General features: G+C 42.7%; 1 protein-coding gene across 2 annotated transcripts in view; it reads right to left on the bottom strand.

Moving 5' to 3' along the window:
- LOC124035734 (low-density lipoprotein receptor class A domain-containing protein 3-like) overlaps window positions 1–23270 on the bottom strand; it is a 153671-nt gene that overhangs the window by 60853 nt on the left and 69548 nt on the right. Inside the window, exons 3-4 of one of the 2 annotated variants that reach the window (XM_046349355.1) lie at window positions 10586–10711; window positions 8608–8742 (exon numbers count right to left, since the gene is read on the bottom strand). In XM_046349355.1, coding sequence (XP_046205311.1) covers window positions 8608–8742; window positions 10586–10711 — 261 coding nt within the window. The remainder of the gene's footprint in view (window positions 1–8607; window positions 8743–10585; window positions 10712–23270) is intronic. The other variant, XM_046349365.1, reaches the window with a different exon arrangement.

Below are 23270 nucleotides of genomic sequence, written 5' to 3'. Positions count from 1 at the left end.
GCACACACACACAGACAGACGCATGCACACACACAGACAGAAGCATGCACACACACAGACAGACGCATGCACACACACACAGACAGACTCACACCTCACACACACAGACAGACGCATGCACACACACAGACAGACGCATGCACACACATAGACAGACTCACACCTCACACACACAGACAGACGCATGCACACACACAGACAGACTCACACCTCACACACAAAGACAGACTCACACCTCACACACACAGACAGACGCATGCACACACACAGACAGGCGCATGCACACACACAGAAAGAAGCATGCACACACACAGACAGAAGCATGCACACACACAGACAGACGCATGCACACACACCTCCAAAACACCCTTGGATTAACTTGTCATTTTAAACTACTGTGTCTATTTTCTGGCCCAAACTCCTGCAGAAATCAATGTGGAATATGGAGGCTGAAAAGCCATTAAAAGCAGAGTGATGCCACCAATGGTGAATACAACCCAGGAATCTGCAATCACTGACATTCTCCATTCAGTCTATATATCAGTGTGATTGCAGGCCCTAATGGGTGCTTTACTGTGGACTCTAATGGTGAGGTGGAAATGAGTATTATGTATGTATCTGTTTATGAGCTGGTGTAAGCAGTTGGCCCGGGATCCAGGTTTCTCATGCATAACGTCTATGCAAAGCAGCAGATGCAGCCGTGAATCTCCTTTCACACTGAGGAAGGATCTATGAAATATAGAGCTGTAGATTATACTCTGTAGACAGAGTGCTTCTCCAGGGAGTTCAAAAGAGGCTCTCTGGAGTTTTACTGAGAGAAAAGAGAGACAGTTGTGTGTCACAAACAGTTGAACCCAAGGATTCAGAAGCCAGCTACAACGGGTTCATATAGACCAATCTGTAATGGCAGATTAATTGTTCTGTACCAAGCAGTTCCTGTTCAGTTTAATGATGATCTACACGCTAAAAGGCTACATTCCTTCATTGCCATTTGAGAATAACTTAGATGAGTGGAGATCACCATTCAAACACATAGGCGAAGCAATGAGAACAGATATTATAGATTAGCTCACACACACACGCACGCACGCACACACACACACACACACACACACACACACACACACACACACACACACACACACACACACACACACACACACACACACACACACACACACACACACACACACACACACACACACACACACACACACACACACACACACACACGCACGCACGCACACACGCACACACGCACACACACACGCACACACGCACACACACACGCCTTAGGTTTTCCCACACTTCCAACCACCCAGAGATGATCTTTAATCAGTGATTTCCAGCAGGGCTGTTCATGCGCTGACAGGCTAGTCATGTAGCAGGCTAATGCATTATGTCAGCCTGCCTGCATGCATCCGCTGTGTCTCTGCTTAGATGTAATTGGCTGTCTGACAGTCCTCTATGGACCTGTAGGCCACTGATTACACTGATGGGGTTGGTGGCAGGAACTGTAATGTGACCAAATACATGTTGTGACAGAACAAATCAGTTGGACGGGCATTTGATTTCCAGAGGAGGCCTGTTTTTTCATGGGACCTCCTATGTGTGCACGCGCTTGCACTCATTTTTAAATGGGGTTTTTAGTAAAGACCACAGGCAGCTCATGAGTCTTAAGTTAGGGGAAGCTTACAATTTATCCCTCTGTTTCTACCGATCTGCATGCCAGTTCTGAATATTTATATATGCACATTTTTGTGGAACAGTTACATTTCAATAATAACATTTTTGTTTCTCAAAATCATTGTCATGTGGTTAATCATAAAAATCTGAAGTAAAATGATACAAATTTAAAAGTTAAAATTCAACTATGGCTAGAGCACTAGCCTCTGCTATATAGACACATTGATACACTGGGACCCATTGGTGGCTAAATAAATGATTGTCTAGAACTCAGTGAAAGCCTATATACTAATGCAGCAGTAGGCCTATAACCTCCATCACCAACTAAGTCAAATACAAAGGCCTAAAGTCAACAAAGAAAAAAAGTAGAAAATATACTGATGAAAGTTCTGGTTCTTTTAATCGCATTAATCTCTCTTCTCCGCCTGTCTGCCTCCCTTTCTAGCTGTCTTGACTTGAGCTATTGCTAGTGAAGCTCAACATTGTACCAAATTATCACAGGGTCCGGCCCGAAGCCGTCTCTAACAAACTCTCAACAGTGTATCAACTAGCCTATTCCGGGACCTCGAAGCTTCCTGCGCCAGTGCGCTCGGGACAAAAAGCAGTTTTTTATGAAATCATCAGATCATGATATTATGTTCTTTCACACAGAGGCTTGGTGATTATTGAGGTCAGGAGCGTTGGAAAGATTTTTCAAACACTGAGGAACGATCTTTCACAATGGATGTTAGAAACAGATTTTGTTGACTTGTGTGAGGCGAAGAACAAAATGGTGGTGTACCAGTTAAGACAATCAGAAAGAAGACATTGCCAAATGGGCACTTATGGAGGCATTCATATCTTCAACACCCCCCCCTTCTTCTTGATGCAACATTTTAAAATTATACTCAAAACACATTCTCTTCACACATATTTTAGATGCTTTCACTGACAGCCGCTACTCAATCAGCTAGACCTATTGCCACGTGTAATAACCAAATTGTGGGCTTCCCAAACACACTTGTGATTTGAAACAATCCACAGGTATTTTTAATAAAGAAGCTAATGATCATCTGTGGCTAAGTCATGCTCCCTGTTGAAGTATATTGAACGATTTTATTTAGACAGGAGTAATTACATAATGTTGATTAAACATTGATTTACTTTAGTGTAATGTCTTCTTTCGAATTCGCAAGAGCAGCAGATACATGTTCTACACATACTGAGACAGAGGGGAGCTGTTTCACTTGCTCGGATGCTTAAACTGAGATTGATGCGTCTTTCTGTCGGCGCGTGTATCGGTCAAATAAATTATCTATATTTCAATATTTTATTTGGATGGGCTAGGCCCCCTAAGGCCCTCCCATAATATCGACCCACGTGTGGTTACTGAAGCAGCAAAGTCCCACTAACCGCAAACCAGATGGGATGGCGTATCGCTGCTAAATGCTGCAGTAGCCATGCTGGTTAAGTGTTCCTTTGAATTCTAAATAAATCACAGACATTGTCACCAGAAAAGCACCCCCACACCATCACAACTCCTTCTCCATTCTTCATGGTGGGAACCACACTCACAGAGATCATCCGTTCACCTACTTTGTGTCTCACCAAGACACGGCGGTTGGAACCAAAAATCTCAAATTTGGACTCATCAGACCAAAGGACAGATTTCCACCGGTCTAATGGCCATTGCTCGTGTTTCTTGGCCAAGCAAGTCTCTTCTTCTTATTGGTGTTCTTTATTATTGGTTTCTTTGCAGCAATTAGACTATGACTGCCTGATTCACGCGGTCTCCTCTGAACAGTTGATGTTATGATGTGTCTGATACTTGAACTCTGTGAAGCATTTATTTGGGCTGCAATTTAAGAGGCTGGTAACTCTGATGAACTTATCCTCTGCATCCTTCTTGACATTTTCCAGATTGACAGACCTTAATGTCATAGAGTAATGATGGACTGTCATTTCTCTTTGCTTTTTTGAGCTGTTCTTGCCATAATATGGACTTACCAAATCGGGCTATCTTCTGTATACCACTCCTACCTTGCCACAACGCAACTGATTGGCTCAAACGCATTAAGAAGGAAAGAAATTCCACAAATTAACTTTAAAGAGAGGCACACTTGTTAATTGAAATGCATTCCAGGTGACTACCTCATGAAGCTGGTTGAGAGAATGCCAATAGTGTGCAAAGCTGTCATCAAGGCAAAGGGTGGCTACTTGGAAGAATCTCAAATATAAAATATATTTTGATTTGTTTAACACTTTCTTGGTTACTCCATGATTCCACATGTGTTATTTCATAGTTTTGATGTCGTCACTATTATTCTACAATGTAGAAAATAGTACAAATAAAGAAAAACCCTTGAATGAGTAGGTGTGTCCAAACCTTTGACTGGTACTGTATTTGTATATGTGAGGGGGAGTGGTAAACAAAGGAAGTCACTGTAGTTCGTTCCTGTTCAAGGAATGCTGCAGGATAACCTTGAGGAGGACACCTGGTTTTGTTGTGAAGGGAATGTAAATTCATGTAAATTACATGTAAATGTTTCTGTCCATCCTCAACTCTACCCTGCACTTTAGAGATGGCTACCCTATGTAGAGTACATAGTCATTGAACACTGGTCACTTCACTAATGTTTACATACTGTTTTACCCACTTTATATGTATATACTGTATTCTAGACTTATCCTCTGTAAATACTGGTATACATCACTTTTCTATTCACATACTGTCTATACATACCATTAACACATGTATGTATAGATGGCATTTGGATGATTAGTGTTACAGTGCTATTTGGGTTGTTAACTGGTTTCGTTCCGAACATCTCTTGACTTCTTTATAAAAAATGTTTTTAAAGTAAAAAAAATATAGTATTATTTGTGTACTTGTTTGACATTTTACTGCATTGTTAGGCGCTAATGACAAACATTTAGCTAAACTGTGTACACGACCAATAAACTTTAATTTGACAAACATTGAATCCTTATTCAAATGCACATTGGATGCTGAAATAGGAGTAAGGTTTGGGACTGGGGACATGAAACAGAGCTTTGGCAGAAAGTGGATGTGAATGGGAGAATTAATGAAGATGTTTTCAGAGCCTTTGTGCGCTATACTCTACATGAAGTCACTAGCATAATCCCCACTGCATTTCTGAATTCCTGGATATTTTTTGGAATGTAAATATTTTTTGACAATCTCCATTTGAACATATTTCTGTTGAAAGTCCACAGTTTACTATGAAGGGAGGTGTTGAGTATTCAAACACACACAGAGCGTGCCAAAACAAAAGCCTTTGATGGTGGTAATCAGACAAAGCATGCCATGTCTTCAGAAATCCACATAGCCAGTTGAAAGCTAGCCCCCCCCTCCTCTCTCTCTCTCTCCTAACACACTGTGTCATTAGTCTACTAAGACAATTCAATGGCTAAACTTTTAAAAAATGTCCCTTCGTAGCAGATTTGAAATAACTTTTCCCCATTCTGTGAATTAATATTACTATTAAGACACTGTCTCCAACTTGCCATCTAACAGAGAACACTTCATCAGCTCTCTGCATGTCTCATACTATTTCACATTCACAAACTTCTCATTCTGATATTAGACTGCTGAAGGTCAGGGAGTTATACTGTGTGTATTATTGCTTTCGTGTGTGTGTATGTGTTTGGTGCTTGGGCATGCTGAGTGTGTCTCTGGTCTCCAGTGTGTTTGTGTGTGTGCCTGGGACGTCTGTGCCCCCGGGCTGTTCTCCTGCTGTGACGAAGCAAAGGGCGGGGGGGGTCAAACACACACCCCGCCCCCAACCCCCTCCGACAACGTACACCCAAACACAGATTTGAGAGGAAAAAGAAACGCTGCTGTGCCGAATGGGCTTTAATGTTATTTCTGCTTCCTGAATTACAGAGCCCTCCCCCTCCCTCGCTCTGCCTCGGGGCTCGACTCCAGACTACTGCTATCCCTCTTACTGTCTCTCGCTCTTACTATCCCCTCTCACTCACTTCTATCTATTCAATCCTCTTCTGGCTCCCATTTCACCGTGCCTCTCTATCTCAGCATCACTCTCTCTCTCTATCCCTCTCCTTCTATTGATCTCAAATCCCCCTTAGCCTCTCATGCCTTTTATTCCAATTGTTTCTATTGAACTTTATTCAATTCAAGGGTCTTTCTTGGCATGGGAAACATGTGTTAACATTGCCAAAGCAAGTGAGGTGGATAATATACAAAAGTGAAATAAACAATACAAATTAACAGTAAACATTACACATACAGAAAATGATTCTCTATCTTCCCATGCTCTTCCTAGATTACATCGCAATACGTTTTTCTGTCAACTTTACTACACTGCCAACTTTACTATACTGCCAACTTTACTACACTGCCAACTTTACTACACTGTCAACTTTACTACACTGCCAACTTTACTATACTGCCAACTTTACTATACTGCCAACTTTACTACACTGCCAACTTTACTATACTGCCAACTTTACTATACTGCCAACTTTACCATACTGCCAACTTTACTATACTGCCAACTTTACTATACTGCCAACTTTACTATACTGCCAACTTTACTATACTGCCAACTTTACTACACTGCCAACTTTACTATACTGCCAACTTTGCTATACTGCCAACTTTGCTATACTGCCAACTTTACTACACTGCCAAGTTTACTACACTGCCAACTTTACTACACTGCCAACTTTACTACACTGCCAACTTTACTACACTGCCAACTTTACTACACTGCCAACTTTACTACACTGACAACTTTACTACACTGCCAACTTTACTATACTGCCAACTTTACTACACTGCCAACTTTACTACACTGCCAACTTTACTACACTGCCAACTTTACTACACTGCCAACTTTACTACACTGCCAACTTTACTATACTGCCAACTTTACTACACTGCCAACTTTACTATACTGCCAACTTTACTATACTGCCAACTTTACTATACTGACAACTTTACTACACTGCCAACTTTACTATACTGTCAACTTTACTATACTGCCAACTTTTTTCCAGCTTTTCTTTATATCTGAAAGATATTGCCGGTATCAAAGCCAAAACTTTTATTTCTCCTGCAAACAACGTAGTAATCATTTTGGTAAAGTTGTGCCTATATTTAACAAATTACAAGTCGTATGATATGTTACGAATTGTAATTCGTACAATATGTTATGAATTTGCAATACGTATGAATTCCACATTTATTCTGGCTAACCTTAGTTAGGTGGCTAAGGTTAGCTAGGCTAGGTGTTAGGTTTAGGGATTAGGAGTTAGGTTAAAGGGTTAAGGTTAGGGGGAGGGTTAGTTAAAAAGTGAAGTAGTTGCAAAGTATATGAAAAGTAGCAAGCAGTTGCAAAGTTGCTAAAATACTAAAGTTGTCTGTGATGAGATTCGCACACGGAACCTTTGGGAGCCTAGACGTTGACATTTTATGCCCACCCATTCACGCGCCTTTCGTTTTTACCTTAAGTAACCTTCTGTCTTATGTAACCATACCAAACGTAACATTTCATACTCAATTGAGTGTCCCGGATTCTTGGTTTGATCATTCATGGAAATAAAATAGCTGAAAACATAGATGGAGAACAAGCTATCGGATGAAAAATACCGGAGCTTTGGCGCAGGTATAGCTGAGTAGCGCTAGCGGAAGTGTAAATCATAGTCCATAGATGCTGATAAGTGATTGTCCTGCGTCCCATTGTGTCATAGCTCCGCGGCTCTGACACCACCATCTGCGGGGGACGCATAGCACCTCCCCACAGGTCCCAACCAACGCGTCTCAGGTATGTATCCTCTATTCATTTGAATGTGTTGACAGTTGGAGAAATTGTTTGAGCTGTGCTAAAAATTCTAAAAAGTATGAAAGCTAACGGTCCAATATTCCACTGTTGTGCATACGTGTACACATTTTGGTAAACAGTATGATAAACCCTTAACGCCACTTGGCAAAAAATAAAATAAATGCTCCCACTTTTTATTATTTTTATTTCTATAAATCAATCAAATCAAAGTATCAATATAAAATCGTCCAAAATAATATTTAGATATATAACTGTATTGACTTTTCCCCTCACCACTATTCTATATTGCTACATTGCATTGTTCGCCACTTTGTCACTTCCCCCTCCAAAAACCCATTACCCAATGAATAAATAGAAAAAAAACATAGAGGCCATCCTCTGTCTAACACATGGCCTAAATCAGACTGCAGGAATGAAACAACGGAAGGATAAAACTATGAGAGCAGGCTAGATGTAATTATCAGACACGTCAGAGGCAGGTAACCCAAACAGCATTCTAACTCCATGAGATGGGGAGTGTAGAGAGGAAGAAGGGAGTGTGGGATGACTTAAATGGATGTTGTGTGCCTTATCTGTCATCTGCAGCACCTCTGCTCTTATTCTCGAGAGAGAGAGAGAGAGGCAAAGTTAGAGGGGGGGGGGGGGCATAGATTGTGTGTTTGTGTCTATGCCTGTGGGTGTGTGTTATGCAGTTTAATTTCCCCCTCCTCTTCCTTAGCTCAGAGGGATAATAAACCCTGAGCTTCTCCTCTCCTCTCTGCGTGCTGCAATCTGTCTTGATGGCAGACCTCTACACGGTTACCACCTGATGGATCCTGACTCTGGCCTATATCAGGATGGCCATGGAGGTCTGGGAGATGTATATTGAGGCACATGTGCATGTTAACTTCATCTGCAGGAACAACAAGCTAGCTTCTTGCTTCTGACTTAAAGTTTACAAAGTTGGCTTGGTAGCAAAGTATTGAATCCTAGTGAGCAATGTTGGATGCTCGTATAATGGTGCCTTGTGACTGTGAAACCATTAGCATGTAGCCATGTTAGTGTATAGCTAGCGCATAGCTAGCAGGTAGCTGGTGTGTAGCGGGTTGTTACTATGTAGTGTGTAGCTCCTTACCTGCGGTGGTAAGGCAGTGTTCCTCGTCACTGTTGTCCTGACAGTTGTCCTGTCCATTACACAGGAAACTGCGGTCCACACAGCGCCCGTTACGACACTTGAAGCGGGCCTCCAGGCACACCAGCGGATTACCTGCTGTGAGAGGACCACAACACAGCTCAGAGGTTAGAGGTCAGAGGATAGACGTCAGGGGTTAGGTATGTGATAAACAAACTGTAGGCATTCTTTTGTTTCATTTTTATAACCACCAGCTCCTTCAACTGAAGAGCTGGAGAAACCTAAAAAAAACTAGAAAAACCTCAAACCTTTAACACGGTCCAATTTATCAATTTATCAAAGAAATATCAAGAGGGAATTAATGAAAAAATGAAATGCATCACAGTGCATCGAGAGATACAGTAAAACCTTTTGATCTCGGTTTTTGATTAGATACACAAATCCAACTAGCATGAGAGACCTCGGAACACTTCCGATTCCTCTTTGCACTCTTGTGCTGCTTGGCCTTTGTTCCAAGCCTGAGCAGAATGAGGCTGAATTATCTTGTAAGAATATCCAGACAATTAGGCAGTAGAGACATAGTGGTCGGTTCTCAGAGCGCGGCGTTCGTAGCACAGAGCACGTGGAAGGAGCGCAGTTCCATTTAAATGGCTAGATTAGATGTGCATCAGCGTGGGGGCCTGCAGGCTAGGCACAGTGTCTCTGACGATGGAGAGTGATTGGCTCGTTAGAAGCTGCTCTGCCGAGATGGAGAGAAACAGGAACAGAGGGAGGGAGCCATGTGAGCCCACTCCCAAATCCACCACATCTATATACTACAGCTAAAGCTGGCTCCCAAATTCACCACTTCTATATACTACAGCTGAAGCTGGCTCCCAAATCCACCACTTCTATATACTACAGCTAAAGCTGGCTCCCAAATTCACCACTTCTATATACTACAGCTAAAGCTGGCTCCCAAATTCACCACTTCTATATACTACAGCTGAAGCTGGCTCCCAAATTCACCACTTCTATATACTACAGCTGAAGCTGGCTCCCAAATTCACCACTTCTATATACTACAGCTGAAGCTGGCTCCCAAATCCACCACTTCTAAAGCTGGCTCCCAAATTCACCACTTCTATATACTACAGCTGAAGCTGGCTCCCAAATCCACCACTTCTATATACTACAGCTAAAGCTGGCTCCCAAATTCACCACTTATATATACTACAGCTAAAGCTGGCTCCCAAATTCACCACTTCTATATACTACAGCTGAAGCTGGCTCCCAAATCCACCACTTCTATATACTACAGCTGAAGCTGGCTCCCAAATTCACCACTTCTATATACTACAGCTGAAGCTGGCTCCCAAATTCACCACTTCTATATACTACAGCTGAAGCTGGCTCCCAAATCCACCACTTCTATATACTACAGCTGAAGCTGGCTCCCAAATCCACCAGTTCTATATACTACAGCTGAAGCTGGCTCCCAAATCCACCACTTCTATATACTACAGCTGAAGCTGGCTCCCAAATCCACCACTTCTATATACTACAGCTGAAGCTGGCTCCCAAATTCACCACTTCTATATACTACAGCTGAAGCTGGCTCCCAAATTCACCACTTCTATATACTACAGCTGAAGCTGGCTCCCAAATCCACCACTTCTATATACTACAGCTGAAGCTGGCTCCCAAATCCACCAGTTCTATATACTACAGCTGAAGCTGGCTCCCAAATCCACCACTTCTATATACTACAGCTGAAGCTGGCTCCCAAATCCACCACTTCTATATACTACAGCTAAAGCTGGCTCCCAAATTATCCGAACACTGATCATACAGTATGTCCAGAAGACCAACCTGTGTTTAAACCACAGTGTATGTGGTTAAATAGAGAGTGGCTTCCATGACATACTGTACATTAAGGTCATGATGGGGTATTATGCCAGGGTTAGTATGGGATGGGAGGTGGTTGCTGTGGGATACTCACTGCATTTCTTCTCGTCACTCCCGTCAGGACAGTCGCTGAAGCCATTGCAACGGAACCGTCCGATAATACAGTGTATCCCGTTGGCACAGGCAAAGAACGTCGGAGCACACTTGGACTTTATCTTGGCTGTGGGGAGGAGAGGAGTGGGGGAGAGGGCGAGGGAGAGGAGGGGGAGACGCGTCTGTTATTAGGATGATGCAGAAATGACTATGGATGGATGATGCTGCAGTTGTAAATGTCTCATAATAGAGTTGAGCTGTGGGGAAAAGAGGGAAATATGAGAAAGAAGAAAGAATGAGAAGAAGGGAAAGAAGTAGAGGGAGAGAAAGGGAAGGAAGGAGAGAGAGAGAGATGAATAACAGGACAGTGAGAGAGGGGGAGACAAGGAGTGAGAGGCGAGTGGGAGGGATAGAGGGATGTGGGTCCTACCAGACAATCACTGTATGTTACAGGCTGCTGCTCACATTTCGTTCATGGCCTTAAAGGATCCTTCTTATTGAAATTCTGGTAATGGTGAGTTCTAATACATAATGTTACAAATGTAGTTCTGTTATACTAAAGGTCAGTGAATGTATCAGTTCTACTTGTCCTGCAGTACTTCTTTGCACTTTCTCTATAGACCTACCCCCCACCTTAAGAGCTACAGGTTGGAAACCGAATGGAAAGCAGTTAGGAAGGAGAGCAGACAGAAAGCAGACAGAGACAAAGAGAGAACAAAGTGGAGGGAAGCGTTAGTATAGATCCACCATCGATCAATCTAACGGAGGGTAGACGGAGAGAGGGCCAGATCTCAGTGGCTAGCCAGGAGATTGACGAGCCTCCACCCCTATCACCCAGCCCTGTTTAACCCCAGCAGCACCTAACTTTAGCTGCCTGCTTTAGACACATTGATCCCCTCTCTGGAAGAAAACACTGTGGAGAAAGTAGCTACCCCAAGCAGAGGACAGACAGGGAGACGTGTGGGGAGAAGTCAGACCAGAAAGAACTAGGTTACTTTGGATGCTTTTCAGTCCAGAGCAGACAATTACTTTCCAGGGCCTGGATAGGCGTTTTGAGAAGTGCATTGGATTTACCTAGACCCAGGGAGTCTGTCCCATAGTGTGACCCAAGCCTGCTATGGCAAGATGAGTCCATCTGGGACACTCTGCCGTGCAAATCAAAGAACCTCAGCGCATTATCTAGATTAGAAATCCACTATCTGGTGGGGGGACTGGACGGGAAGGAGAAGAGAGAAGCTAAAACCACTTATCCTTCAGAACTTCTACTTCTTAATCTGTACATAATTTATTCAACATTCAAAGTTTAATTCTCTCTGGAAAATGTATGCAAAACAAAAGCTTAGTAAATCAGACGCTATAGGAAGAGATGTAAACTTCTGTAGGTGGCATGGTCAACTCAGCAGTCAGTTGAGCAACCAGCAGTAACCAGTTAGCCACCAGTATGTGTGCACAGACACTGCATACATAACCGACGGCTCTAGTAAAACCCAGCATTACAAAGCAAGGCCTCAACCCTCTGAATCACTGACACAGGAAAGGGGTGTAGTGAGTGGGTACACAGTATATCTCTAAGCCAGCCAACACCCAAACATCTCCCTGTGTTTTCGCCACTTTGAATAACAAAGAGAATTATTATTGGCCTGTCCATGGCTTGGCACTGCGCCATTTAAAATGCCAGGGGCACACATTTCTCCCCCTACAATCCATTGTGGTAGGCTGATTTATGAGCTCTTTCAAGCTGCAGCGATTATGTGTGGAAGAAGGAGGGGTACGCAGAGCACCCGCATACTCTCTCCTCTCCTCGATGAAATGCAATCCCTCAACACTGGAGCGTCTGGTCTGCCTGTGTGTGTGTGTGTGCGTGTGCACGTTTGTGTGTGTGTGTGTGTGTGTGCACAGCCTTTGTTTACAGCCACAGCGGAGGCCCTGAGTGCTTAAAGCCCATTCTGCATGGATGGTATATCACATTCATTAAACTCTGCGGAGAAAAAAAGACATGGCTCTGAGTTGTTGTTTTTCTTCATATTTTCTCACTCTCTCTCACTTTGCTGTGGAAAACAATCAAAACAGATTGCATCTGTTTCTCACATATCATGTCTTTCTTGCATTTCTTTTGGTCTCCTAAGAAAGTGAAAAATCGAGGGAAGATTGGTTTGTGGCGACATGGATCTGAAGTCTCAATCCACTTCTTTTGTCTGCTCCTTTCCTTCATCATATACTCATACGAAGGTTAGGAGACGAGGATGCACCCCTGGAAAGGGGCCCCTTTCCTTTTTCCCGGGGTGCATCCTCGTCAGTAGTCCAACTAAATGTATTCAACTGAAATGTGTCTTCCACCTTTAACCCAAGTCCTTAATCAACATCCATGTCTTTGGCTTCCAGGGAAACCTTCCGGTTAGTGGCCCAATGCTCTTCCGCCCCTTGCCCTGTCATGGCTACCATTCCTCCTTCTCCCCCAGAACCCTAGTAGCACCAGTATGGATACCCACTGTCTGAGCCAAGCTTATATTGTCAGAATTAGTTAAACAAAATTGCATTAATGGTAATTTCAAGGCAGTTGCACAGAAACTGGATTGGTGGGGGTGTGTGGAAGGGGGAAGTTAATGTGCTTATAGCTGCATTCACATCTCATTGGGGTCACCTCGTCCTTCACAGGCAGAGCAGAGCACAGCTCTCAGGACATAAAAAAAACCAATCAAAGTTAATTAGAGAAGTTACATAGTTTTGGGTAAAAGAGGGGGAGCGGAGAGAGTAGAGGCTTTACGAAACAAAAATCAGACCCTGTTATTAAATGTCCCTGGTTTATTCCTCTGTGAAGGTGTTCTCTTTGTTTATGTTGCCCGGAATCCCTTGCTCTCCACCTCTCTAAATTTAAGTACTTTCTTGTTTCTTTTCCAGAGCATTGTCCTTCAACCTCTCCCACTCCCTCCCCCCACTCTTCCACCACTCCTATCACGCGCTCCCTCTTAGTTGAACTTCTCTAATTCTGGGCCAAGTTTTCCCCCTTCTCCTCTGAGCCTAAATAGAGGTTGTTTACAAAAAACAGCCCCAGATTTTTTTGTATGGCTTCCAAAGTCAGTTCAGCTCAGCTGTACAAAATAAAACGAATGCGCCTGCAGTCAAGTAAGGCCAATACCAGCAGGAAAATAAAATTGAAGCTTATTTACTGCATTTCTACACAATTTAAAAACTCAAAAATTACATTGCGAGAACAGCAAAAAATAAGCTAAATTTACTTCAGATGTTATTACCTTGTTGCTGTAGCTTCATTTACAGTGCATTCGGAAAGTATTCAGACCCCTTGACTTTTCCCACATGTTGTTATGTTACAGCCTTATTCTAAAATGCATTAAATAGATGTTTTCCCTCAATCTACTACACACAATACCCCATAATGACAAAGTGAAAACAGGTTTTTAGAAATGTTTGAAAATAAAGTATTTCTGTTTTTATATATATATATATATATAAAATATATATAAATAAAAATATATATATGAAAAATATATGTAAAAAATAGAAATACTTTATTTACATAGGTATTCAGACCCTTTGCAATGAGACTCGAAATTGAACTCAGGTGCATCCTGTTTCCATTGATCATCCTTGAGATGTTTCTACAACTTGATTGTAGTCCACCTGTGGTAAAAACACTGCTATGCACTAGCTACATAAGCACTGTGATTAAAACTCTAGCTTAGTTTCATGTCAAATCAAACAGCAGTTACAGTACCTAGCCCAAGTCATCTACACAGGGGTGGGAAACTCCAGTCCTCGATTGGTGTCACACTTATTCTCCATCCCCAGCAAACACAGCTGATTAATCAATTTGCATTGTAAACTGAAGATCATGATTATGTGATTATTGGAGTCAGGTGTGTTAGCTGGGGCAAAAAAGGCACCCGAGGACTGGAATAACAGCCATCTTTACCTGCCAAATGATGCCGCTGGCGCAAAGGCACAGACCCACGCACCCACACTTGATGGGTGAGTGCTTTTTCTTTGAAATCCTTCCTAAACCTTATACTAGTGAACATATGTTTGCCATAAAAGCATCTAACCAGCGAAGAGCATGATAGTTTTAGCTTTAATGAAATACTTTAGATTTTTTCCTAACAGCATCCCTCCAACCTTCTCCTCTCCTTCCAGCCAATACCTTCCCTCCTTATTTTCTTTCCCCCTCAGGACACCCCCCCCCCCCAACCCCTCCTTCCTTCCTTCTCTCCCTCGCTCCATAAGAAAATAAGTCTCTGAGCACAGGTGGACCAGATCGTGATGAGCATGCATGAGCGAGAGTGAGGAGTGACATGGAGCGGAGGGGAATAAAAGAAAATAGAGAAAAGAGAGAGAGAGAGAAAAGAGAGGAGAGGTAGAGAGAGAAACAGAGGAGAGAGAAAAGAGAGGAGAGAGAGAGAGAGAAAAAGAGAGAGAGAGAGAGAGAGAGAGAGAGAGAGAGAGAGAGAGAGAGAGAGAGAGAGAGAGAGAGAGAGAGAGAAAGAGAGGAGAGAAAAAAGGGGAGAGAAAAGATAGAGAGAGAAAAGAGAGAGAAAAGAGAGAGAGAGAAAAGAGAGAGAAAAGAGAGGAGAGAGAAAAGAGAGAGAGAAAAGAGAGAGAGAAAAGAGAGAGAGAGAAAAAGAGAGAGAGAAAAGAGAGGAGAGAGAAAAGAGAGGAGAGAGAAAAGAGAGGAGAGAGAAAAGAGAGAGAGAAAAGAGAGGAGAGAGAAAAGAGAGAGAGAAAAGAGAGGAGAGAGAAAAGAGAGGAGAGAGAAAAGAGAGGAGAGAGAAGAGAGAGAGAGAGAGAGAGCGAGAGAGAGAGAGAGAGAGAGAGAGAGGGAGGAAAAGGCTGAGGAGTTGAAAGGATATTCTCTGACCTTGCCTGTGCGTTTGTGTGGGAAGGAAAATCGATGGGTAATGGAGTCTGGGTGAAAGCAAGGAGGGCACACAGAGACAGAGGCAGTCTGCTAGGAGGTTGGGAGATCAAACTAATCAATCTGGCTCCTTCAGAGTCCTGGCCCAGTCTGACGCTGTACAATACAATAAACATCTGAGGGAGAACAATGTACAGTAGGTTGGCACTAAAGAGCAGCCTTCGGCCTTGCTCTCTCTTGGCCCTGAAACGTTAATGGAACTTTTCGATCATGCCCAGGCCAGCAACGTTCAAGCAATATTACCAACATGTGTAGAAGGGGAGCAGTGACTCCTGGACACTGTATGTCTTTGCAATGATTTTAAATCAGTCTACGTCATAAACTGTCAAGGCACTATGTGCAACCTTCTGTCAAGAAAAGTGTGTGCTATATCAAATATGTGGCGCCGAAGGAGATGGCTGCTGTTTTACAATCCCGTAACCAATTGTGCTATTGTGTATGTTTTGTCGTGTTATTTGCAACTTATTTTGTACATAATGTTTCTGCCATTGTCTCTTATGACCGAAAAGAGCTTATTGATATCAGGGCAGCGATTACTCACCCCATACTGGAGGAATTCTTCTTCCTCTACGAGTCGGGCGGGAAGGATTTACTCTAGACATGTGACAAGGCCCTCATCCCCGTCATTCGCAGGAAGAAAAGACGGAGGTATCGTGGACGACGGTCTGGGTGCCTTGTAAGGATCCGTTGCCAAGAGGGTAATCTACCTGTTCCATCTTTCCTATTAGCCAACGTACGATCAATCAATCAATAATAAAATAGATGAACTATGAGCACATATATTCTACCAACGGGACAATAAAAAACGATAATATCTTATGCTTCACCGAGTCGTGGCTGAATGACGACATGAATAACATACAGTTGGTGGGTTTTCTTTTTTTCCCGGCAGGATAGAACAGCAGCCTCTGTGAAGACAAGGGGCGATGGCCTATGCATATTTGTAAACAGCGGGTGCACGAAATCTAAGGAAGTCTCGACGTTTTGCTCGTCTGAGGTAGAGTAGCTCATGATAAGCTGTAGATCTCACCATTTACCAAGAGAGTTTACATCTATATTTTTCGTAGCTGTCTATATACCACCGCAGACTGGTGCTGGCACCAAAATCGCACTCAATGAGCTGTATACGGCCATAAGCAAACAGGAAAACGCTCATCCAGAGGCGGCGCTCCTAGTGACTTTAATGCAGGGAAACTCAAATCAGTTTAACCTCATTTCTATCAGCATGTTAATTACAGGCCTCTCATATTTTTAAGTGGGAGAACTTGCTCAATTGGTGGCTGACTAAATACTTTTTGCCCCACTGTAAGTTCAAAGATGAAAAAGCCTGGAAGGAGGAGAGATGACTAGACACGATTCGGTTGGCCATTTTATGTGTGGATTAATTGTCTGGATAGAGGACATGCATTTCAGGTAAAATAACAACTCAATGTTTATATCCCAGGACAAATTAGCTAGCAGCAGCAAGCTAGCTAAATAGGACAAATTAGCTAGCAAGTGCAAGCTAACGAGCTAAATTGCCATACATGTTTAATGCATTTTGACCTGTCCCCAAATTAATGTAATTGGTTCAGAGTTTGTTTTGATATTTTAATCTGCGTGTCGTGATCGCAGACACCAGCCACCCTAGTCATAGACTGTTCTCTCTGCTACCGCACGGCAAGCGCCAAGTCTAGGTCCAAAAGGATTCTTAACAGCTTCTACCCCCAAGCCATAAGACTCCTGAACAGCTAATCAAATGGCTACCCAGACCCCTCTTTTACGCTGCTGCTACTCTCTGTTTATAATCTATGCATAGTCACATGAACTCTACCTACATGTACATATTACCTCAAATATCTCAACTAACCAGTGCCCCCGCACATCGACTCTGTACCGGTACCCCTGCTGTTTAATTATTTGTTACTTTAATTTTCTATTTTTTTACTCAACATTTATTTGTATTTGTTTTCTTAACTTCTTAAAGCACTGTTGGTTTAAGGGCTTGTGAATATGCATTTCACTGTAAGGTTTACAGCTGTTGTATTCGGCGCATGTGACAAATTTGATGAAAACATGTTGAATGCATATTCCTTTAGAAAGCTGGTTGTGACTGGCACAGCGGTCTAAGGCAATGTATCTCAGTGCGAGAGGAGTCACTATAGTACGTGGTTCGAATCCAGGCTGTATCAAATCCGGCCGCCGTGATTGGGATTCCCATAGGGCGGCACACAATCAGCCCAGCATCGTCCAGGTATCCCTCTGGGAAAGGCCTTCCCCTCTGGGATTTACTGATGGCCACTCATTATTTATACCTCATACTTTTTCTGCCTCTATTCTCATCTCTCCCTCTTTCTCATCTCTCCCTCACTCTAATAATATAATAATAATATATGCCATTTAGCAGACGCTTTTATCCAAAGCGACTTACAGTCATGTGTGCATACATTCTACGTATGGGTGGTCCCGGGGATCGAAACCACTACCCTGGCATTACAAGCGCCATGCTCTACCAACTGAGCTACATCCTACATCCTCTCTTCTTCTCTCACCATCCTCTTTCTCTCCCACCTCTCCGTGCCCCCTTCATTAAGGCTGGGGGTTAATCTCAACTATAAGGGCCAGGTCCAGTAAGCCCAGTCACCCCCTTATCTCATCTCTTCTTGCAACCCAGGCAATACAAAAAAACACAAAAAAACACAAAAAAATACAGTACCAGTGAAAGTTTGGACAACTCATTCCAGGGTTTTTATTTATTTAGACCATTTTCTACATTGTTGAATAATACATTGTTGAATAAGACATCAAAACTATGAAATAACACATATGGAATCATGTAGTAACCAAAAAAGTGCTAAACAAATCTACATATTTTATATTTGAGATTCTTCCAAGTAGCCACCCTTTGCCTTGATGACAGCGTTGTACATTCTTGGCATTCTCTCAACCAGCTTCAGGCAGTAGTCATCTGTAATGCATTTCAAATAACAGGTGTGCCTTTTTCTTCATTTGTGGAATTTCTTTCCTTCTTAATGTGTTTGAGCCAATCAGTTGTGTTGTGACAAGATAGGGGTGGTATACAGAAGATAGCCCTATTTGGTAAAATACCAAGTCCATATTATAGCAAGAACAGCACAAATAAGCAAAGAGAAATGACAGTCCATCATTACTTTAAGACATGAAGATCAGTCAATCTAGAAAATGTAAAGCACTATGATAAAATTGGCTCTCATGAGGACCGCCACAGGAAACGAAGACCCAGAGTTACCTCTGCTGCAGAGGATAAATTCATTAGAATTACCAGCCCCAGAAATTGCAGCCCAAATAAATACTTCAAAGTTCAAGTAACAGACAAATCTTAACATCAACTGTTCAGAGGAGACTCCATGAATGGTTGAATTTCTGCAAAGAAACCACTACTAAAGAATACCAATAAGAAGAGACTTGCTTGGGCCAAGAAACATGAGCAATGAACATTAGACCGGTGGAAATTTGTCCTTTGGTCTGATGAGTCCAAATTTGAGATTCAGTGTAGGTGAATGGATAATCTCCGCATGTGTGGTTCCCACCGTGATGCATGGAGGAGGTGTGATGGTGTGGGGGTATTTTGCTGGTGACACTGTTGAGGATTTATTTAGAATTCAAGGCACACACTTAACCAGCATGGCTACCACATCATTCTGCAGCGATATGCCATCCCATCTGGTTTGCGCTTAGTGGGACTATCATTTGTTTTTCAACAGGACAATGACCCAACACACTTCCAAGCTGTGAAAGGGCAACTTGACCATGAATGAGAGTTATGATGTGCTGCATCAGATGACCTGGCGTCCACAATCACCCAACCTCAACCCAATTGAGATAGTTTGGGATGAATTGGACCACAGAGTAAAGGAAAAGTAGCCAACAAGTCTTCAGCCTGTGGGAACTCCTTCAATACCGTTGGAAAAGCATTCCAGGGGAAGCTGGTTGAGAGAATGCCAAGAGTGTGCAAAGCCATCGTTAAGGCATAGGGTGGCTACTTTGAAGAAATACACATTTTTGGGTACTACATGATTCCGTATGTGTTATTTCATCATTTTGATGTCTTCACTATTATTCTACACTATTATTCTATGTAGAAAATAGTAAAAATAAAGAAAAACCCTTGAATGAGTAGGTGTGTCCAAACTTTTGACTGTACTTTTGACTGTACTGTACACGCACTTGCATAAACTTGCATATGTTTGCATGCACGTATGCAGACATATACTACCAAACTACCGAGACATTCACAAAATCTCACTTAACCGAGTACACACACATGCATGCCAAAATACAGAATCCTTGAAGTTCTGTGATATACATGTTTTCATTCAACACACGCTTTGTGAAGGAAAAGGTAGTTCATGAGTTAAGTTTTAGAGGGCATTGACTTTGCACTGGCTTTGGAATACAGTAAAACAATAACACATGTAATTACAAGTGTAATGTAATAAGACATTTCAAGGGTATGTTTTATTTCCATGCTTTGAGAAGAGAAGAAGTAAACTGAGATATTGATTTATTTTCTGTGTGCTGTAGAATGCTATTTTAAAGTGAGTGGAAGTATTTACATGATCCTGGCTGACCCTGCATCAGAAATGAGATAGAAAATACACACACAGAGAGACAGAGAGAGAGAAGTGCCCTCAGCTCTATCAGGAAGAACAGATGGAAAGAGAAGCAGAGAGAATTCAGAGAGAAATCAGATAAGCAGAGAGGAATCAGAGCAACAGCAGAAGCAGAGAAGCAGAGAGAAATCAGAGCAACAGCAGAAGCAGAGAAGCAGAGAGAAATCAGAGCAACAGCAGAAGCAGAGAAGCAGAGAGAAATCAGAGCAACAGCAGAAGCAGAGAAGCAGAGAGAAATCAGAGCAACAGCAGAAGCAGAGAAGCAGAGAGAAATCAGAGCAACAGCAGAAGCAGAGAAGCAGAGAGAAATCAGAGCAACAGCAGAAGCAGAGAAGCAGAGAGAAATCAGAGCAACAGCAGAAGCAGAGAAGCAGAGAGAAATCAGAGCAACAGCAGAAGCAGAGAAGCAGAGAGAAATCAGAGCAACAGCAGAAGCAGAGAAGGAGAGATGAATCAGAGACAGCAGAGAAATACAGGCCAGATTGGTATGACTCTCTGAGATGAACTTTTCAACTGGTTGTCGTGGAGATAGGATGCAAGGAAGAGGATAGTATGGGGCAACATAAGCACCACATTTCATTTTTTATGGTCGAGGTGTGTGTGTCACCGTGTGTTTGTGTAAAAATGTTTGATCTATCATAGTGTATCTGAGGTGTGAGTACTTCATTAGTTGGACGTGTTTACTTCTGACTGTCTGTGTGTGTACTGTATATATATTTTTGAGTGTGTGGTTGTGTGTGTGAGTTTTGTGTCAAGAGCTCCGTCATCATGCAACAGATGCAACAGCCTACACACGGATTTGTTTTTATTAAATCCTTTTCATTAAATCGTTTTTAATCTTAACTAAAAGGTTGTAATGCTATTGATTCCCCAACACGGTTAGCCTTTACAGCTGGGACCGCACGTTTGTGTTCCGGACTCCAGTTAAGTACCATTCAGTTGCTAGCAATCATGAAAATGGAGCACGTTAATGCTAGCAGTGCTAGTCCACCGGTGTGTCTATCCTCAGCTGGGCACAAATGGTTCAGGTTCGAGATGATTTCCACACAAGATAAAAGATAAGGTGGAACTAGAAAATGGACAGGGAATTGTCTGCTCTAAATGCACCACCATCAAGAATCTTAGGGAAGTGATCCTCCGGCTGTTAGCTTGGCTGTGAAAACAGGAAAACCTGCTTTCTATGTACACTGACCTTGCTGTAACCCAGGCAAACTGAATCTCAGTTTTTAATGCCTCCTATACCAAAGCTGTTGATGAGTCGGGGGGGCGTTGATCTGTCCCAATCCAATGGACAGATGTAAAGCTCAACTACGCGGCCCATGGGAGAACACTCACAAGGGGTAGGAGATCGGGGAGGCAGTCTGGCCACCCATCTATCCGAGAAGATCCGATCCTGCTATCAAAAAGCTTTTCCCCACTTGAGACGAACCTATCAGCCCCGGGAGTCAGCACGGATCCTGGGTGTATACCAAAAGCCTGCGGCTGCCCAGTGGCACCCTCCCCCACGGCCACTACAGTTCAGCAGGATGTTTCCCCATTGGATTCCATCATTACCACCTTCATTGTGGGCAGCTTGATGGTGAGAGATTTTAGCCTGCCTGTCTGTGGACCAACCAAGGTTCACTGTCACCCAGGAGCCCGTGTCCATGATATCAATTCTCTTGTGCCTATGGTTCTGGCCATCTACTCCAATATTGACACCATCATCACTAACGTAGGTTTCAACAACCTTTGTTTTAGGCGATATGAGGAACTAAGGGAGGACTACATTTTTTAAAGACCCTCGATAGCACAGGAAAGATAATAATTATCTTTGCCCCCCTCCCGTGCTACCAAAGGGATTCGTAACATTTCAGTCGACTCTTTGCCCTAAACATGTATCTGAATAAACTTTGCAAAGGCATGAATGTCATATTTTTGTGACAACTTTGTTTTGTTTGGCAGCAACCAGCACTTTATAAAAGACAAGAGATTCACCTTAACCACAGGGTTTCCAGGAGTATTTTCAGCAACATTGCAAACTGTTTTAGAGACTGACAGACAGGGTCTGGTAGTGCTCCGGTCCCAACATCAAACTGTTTTAGAGACTGACAGACAGGGTCTGGTAGTGCTGCAGTTCTCCCTGTCAGAATAAGGAACAGAAGACTTGGAAACCATTTCAACTCCTGTAGAAATGGCACCTTGCGAAAGTATTCGGCCCCCTTGAACTTTGCGACCTTTTGCCACATTTCAGGCTTCAAACATAAAGATATAAAACTGTATTTTTTTGTGAAGAATCAACAACAAGTGGGACACAATCATGAAGTGGAACGACATTTATTGGATGTTTCAAACTTTTTTAACAAATCAAAAACTGAAAAATTGGGCGTGCAAAATTATTCAGCCCCCTTAAGTTAATTCTTTGTAGCGCCACCTTTTGCTGTGATTACAGCTGTAAGTCGCTTGGGGTATGTCTCTATCATTTTTGTACATCGAGAGACTGAATTTTTTTCCCATTCCTCCTTGCAAAACAGCTCGAGCTCAGTGAGGTTGGATGGAGAGGATTTGTGAACAGCAGTTTTCAGTTCTTTCCACAGATTCTCGATTGGAGTCAGGTATGGACTTTGACTTGGCCATTCTAACACCTGGATATGTTTATTTTTGAACCATTCCATTGTAGATTTTGCTTTATGTTTTGGATCATTGTCTTGTTGGAAGACAAATCTCCGTCCCAGTCTCAGGTCTTTTGCAGACTCCATCAGGTTTTCTTCCAGAATGGTCCTGTATTTGGCTCCATCCATCTTCCCATCAATTTTAACCATCTTCCCTGTCCCTACTGAAGAAAAGCAGGCCCAAACCATGATGCTGCCACCACCATGTTTGACAATGGGGATGGTGTGTTCAGGGTGATGAGCTGTGTTGCTTTTACGCCAAACATAACGTTTTGCACTGTTGCTAAAAAGTTCAATTTTGGTTTCATCTGACCAGAGCACCTTCTTCCACATGTTTGGTGTGTCTCCCAGGTGGCTTGTGGCAAATTTTAAACGACACTTTTTATGGATATCTTTAAGAAATGGCTTTCTTCTTGCCACTCTTCCATAAAGGCCAGATTTGTGCAATATACGATTGATTGTTGTCCTATGGACAGA

This window comes from Oncorhynchus gorbuscha, linkage group LG01 (genome assembly GCF_021184085.1).
Source record: "Oncorhynchus gorbuscha isolate QuinsamMale2020 ecotype Even-year linkage group LG01, OgorEven_v1.0, whole genome shotgun sequence".
NCBI lineage: Eukaryota > Metazoa > Chordata > Actinopteri > Salmoniformes > Salmonidae > Oncorhynchus > Oncorhynchus gorbuscha.
Note: the sequence above shows the minus strand (reverse complement) of the source record. Positions and strands in the feature narration are given on the sequence as shown.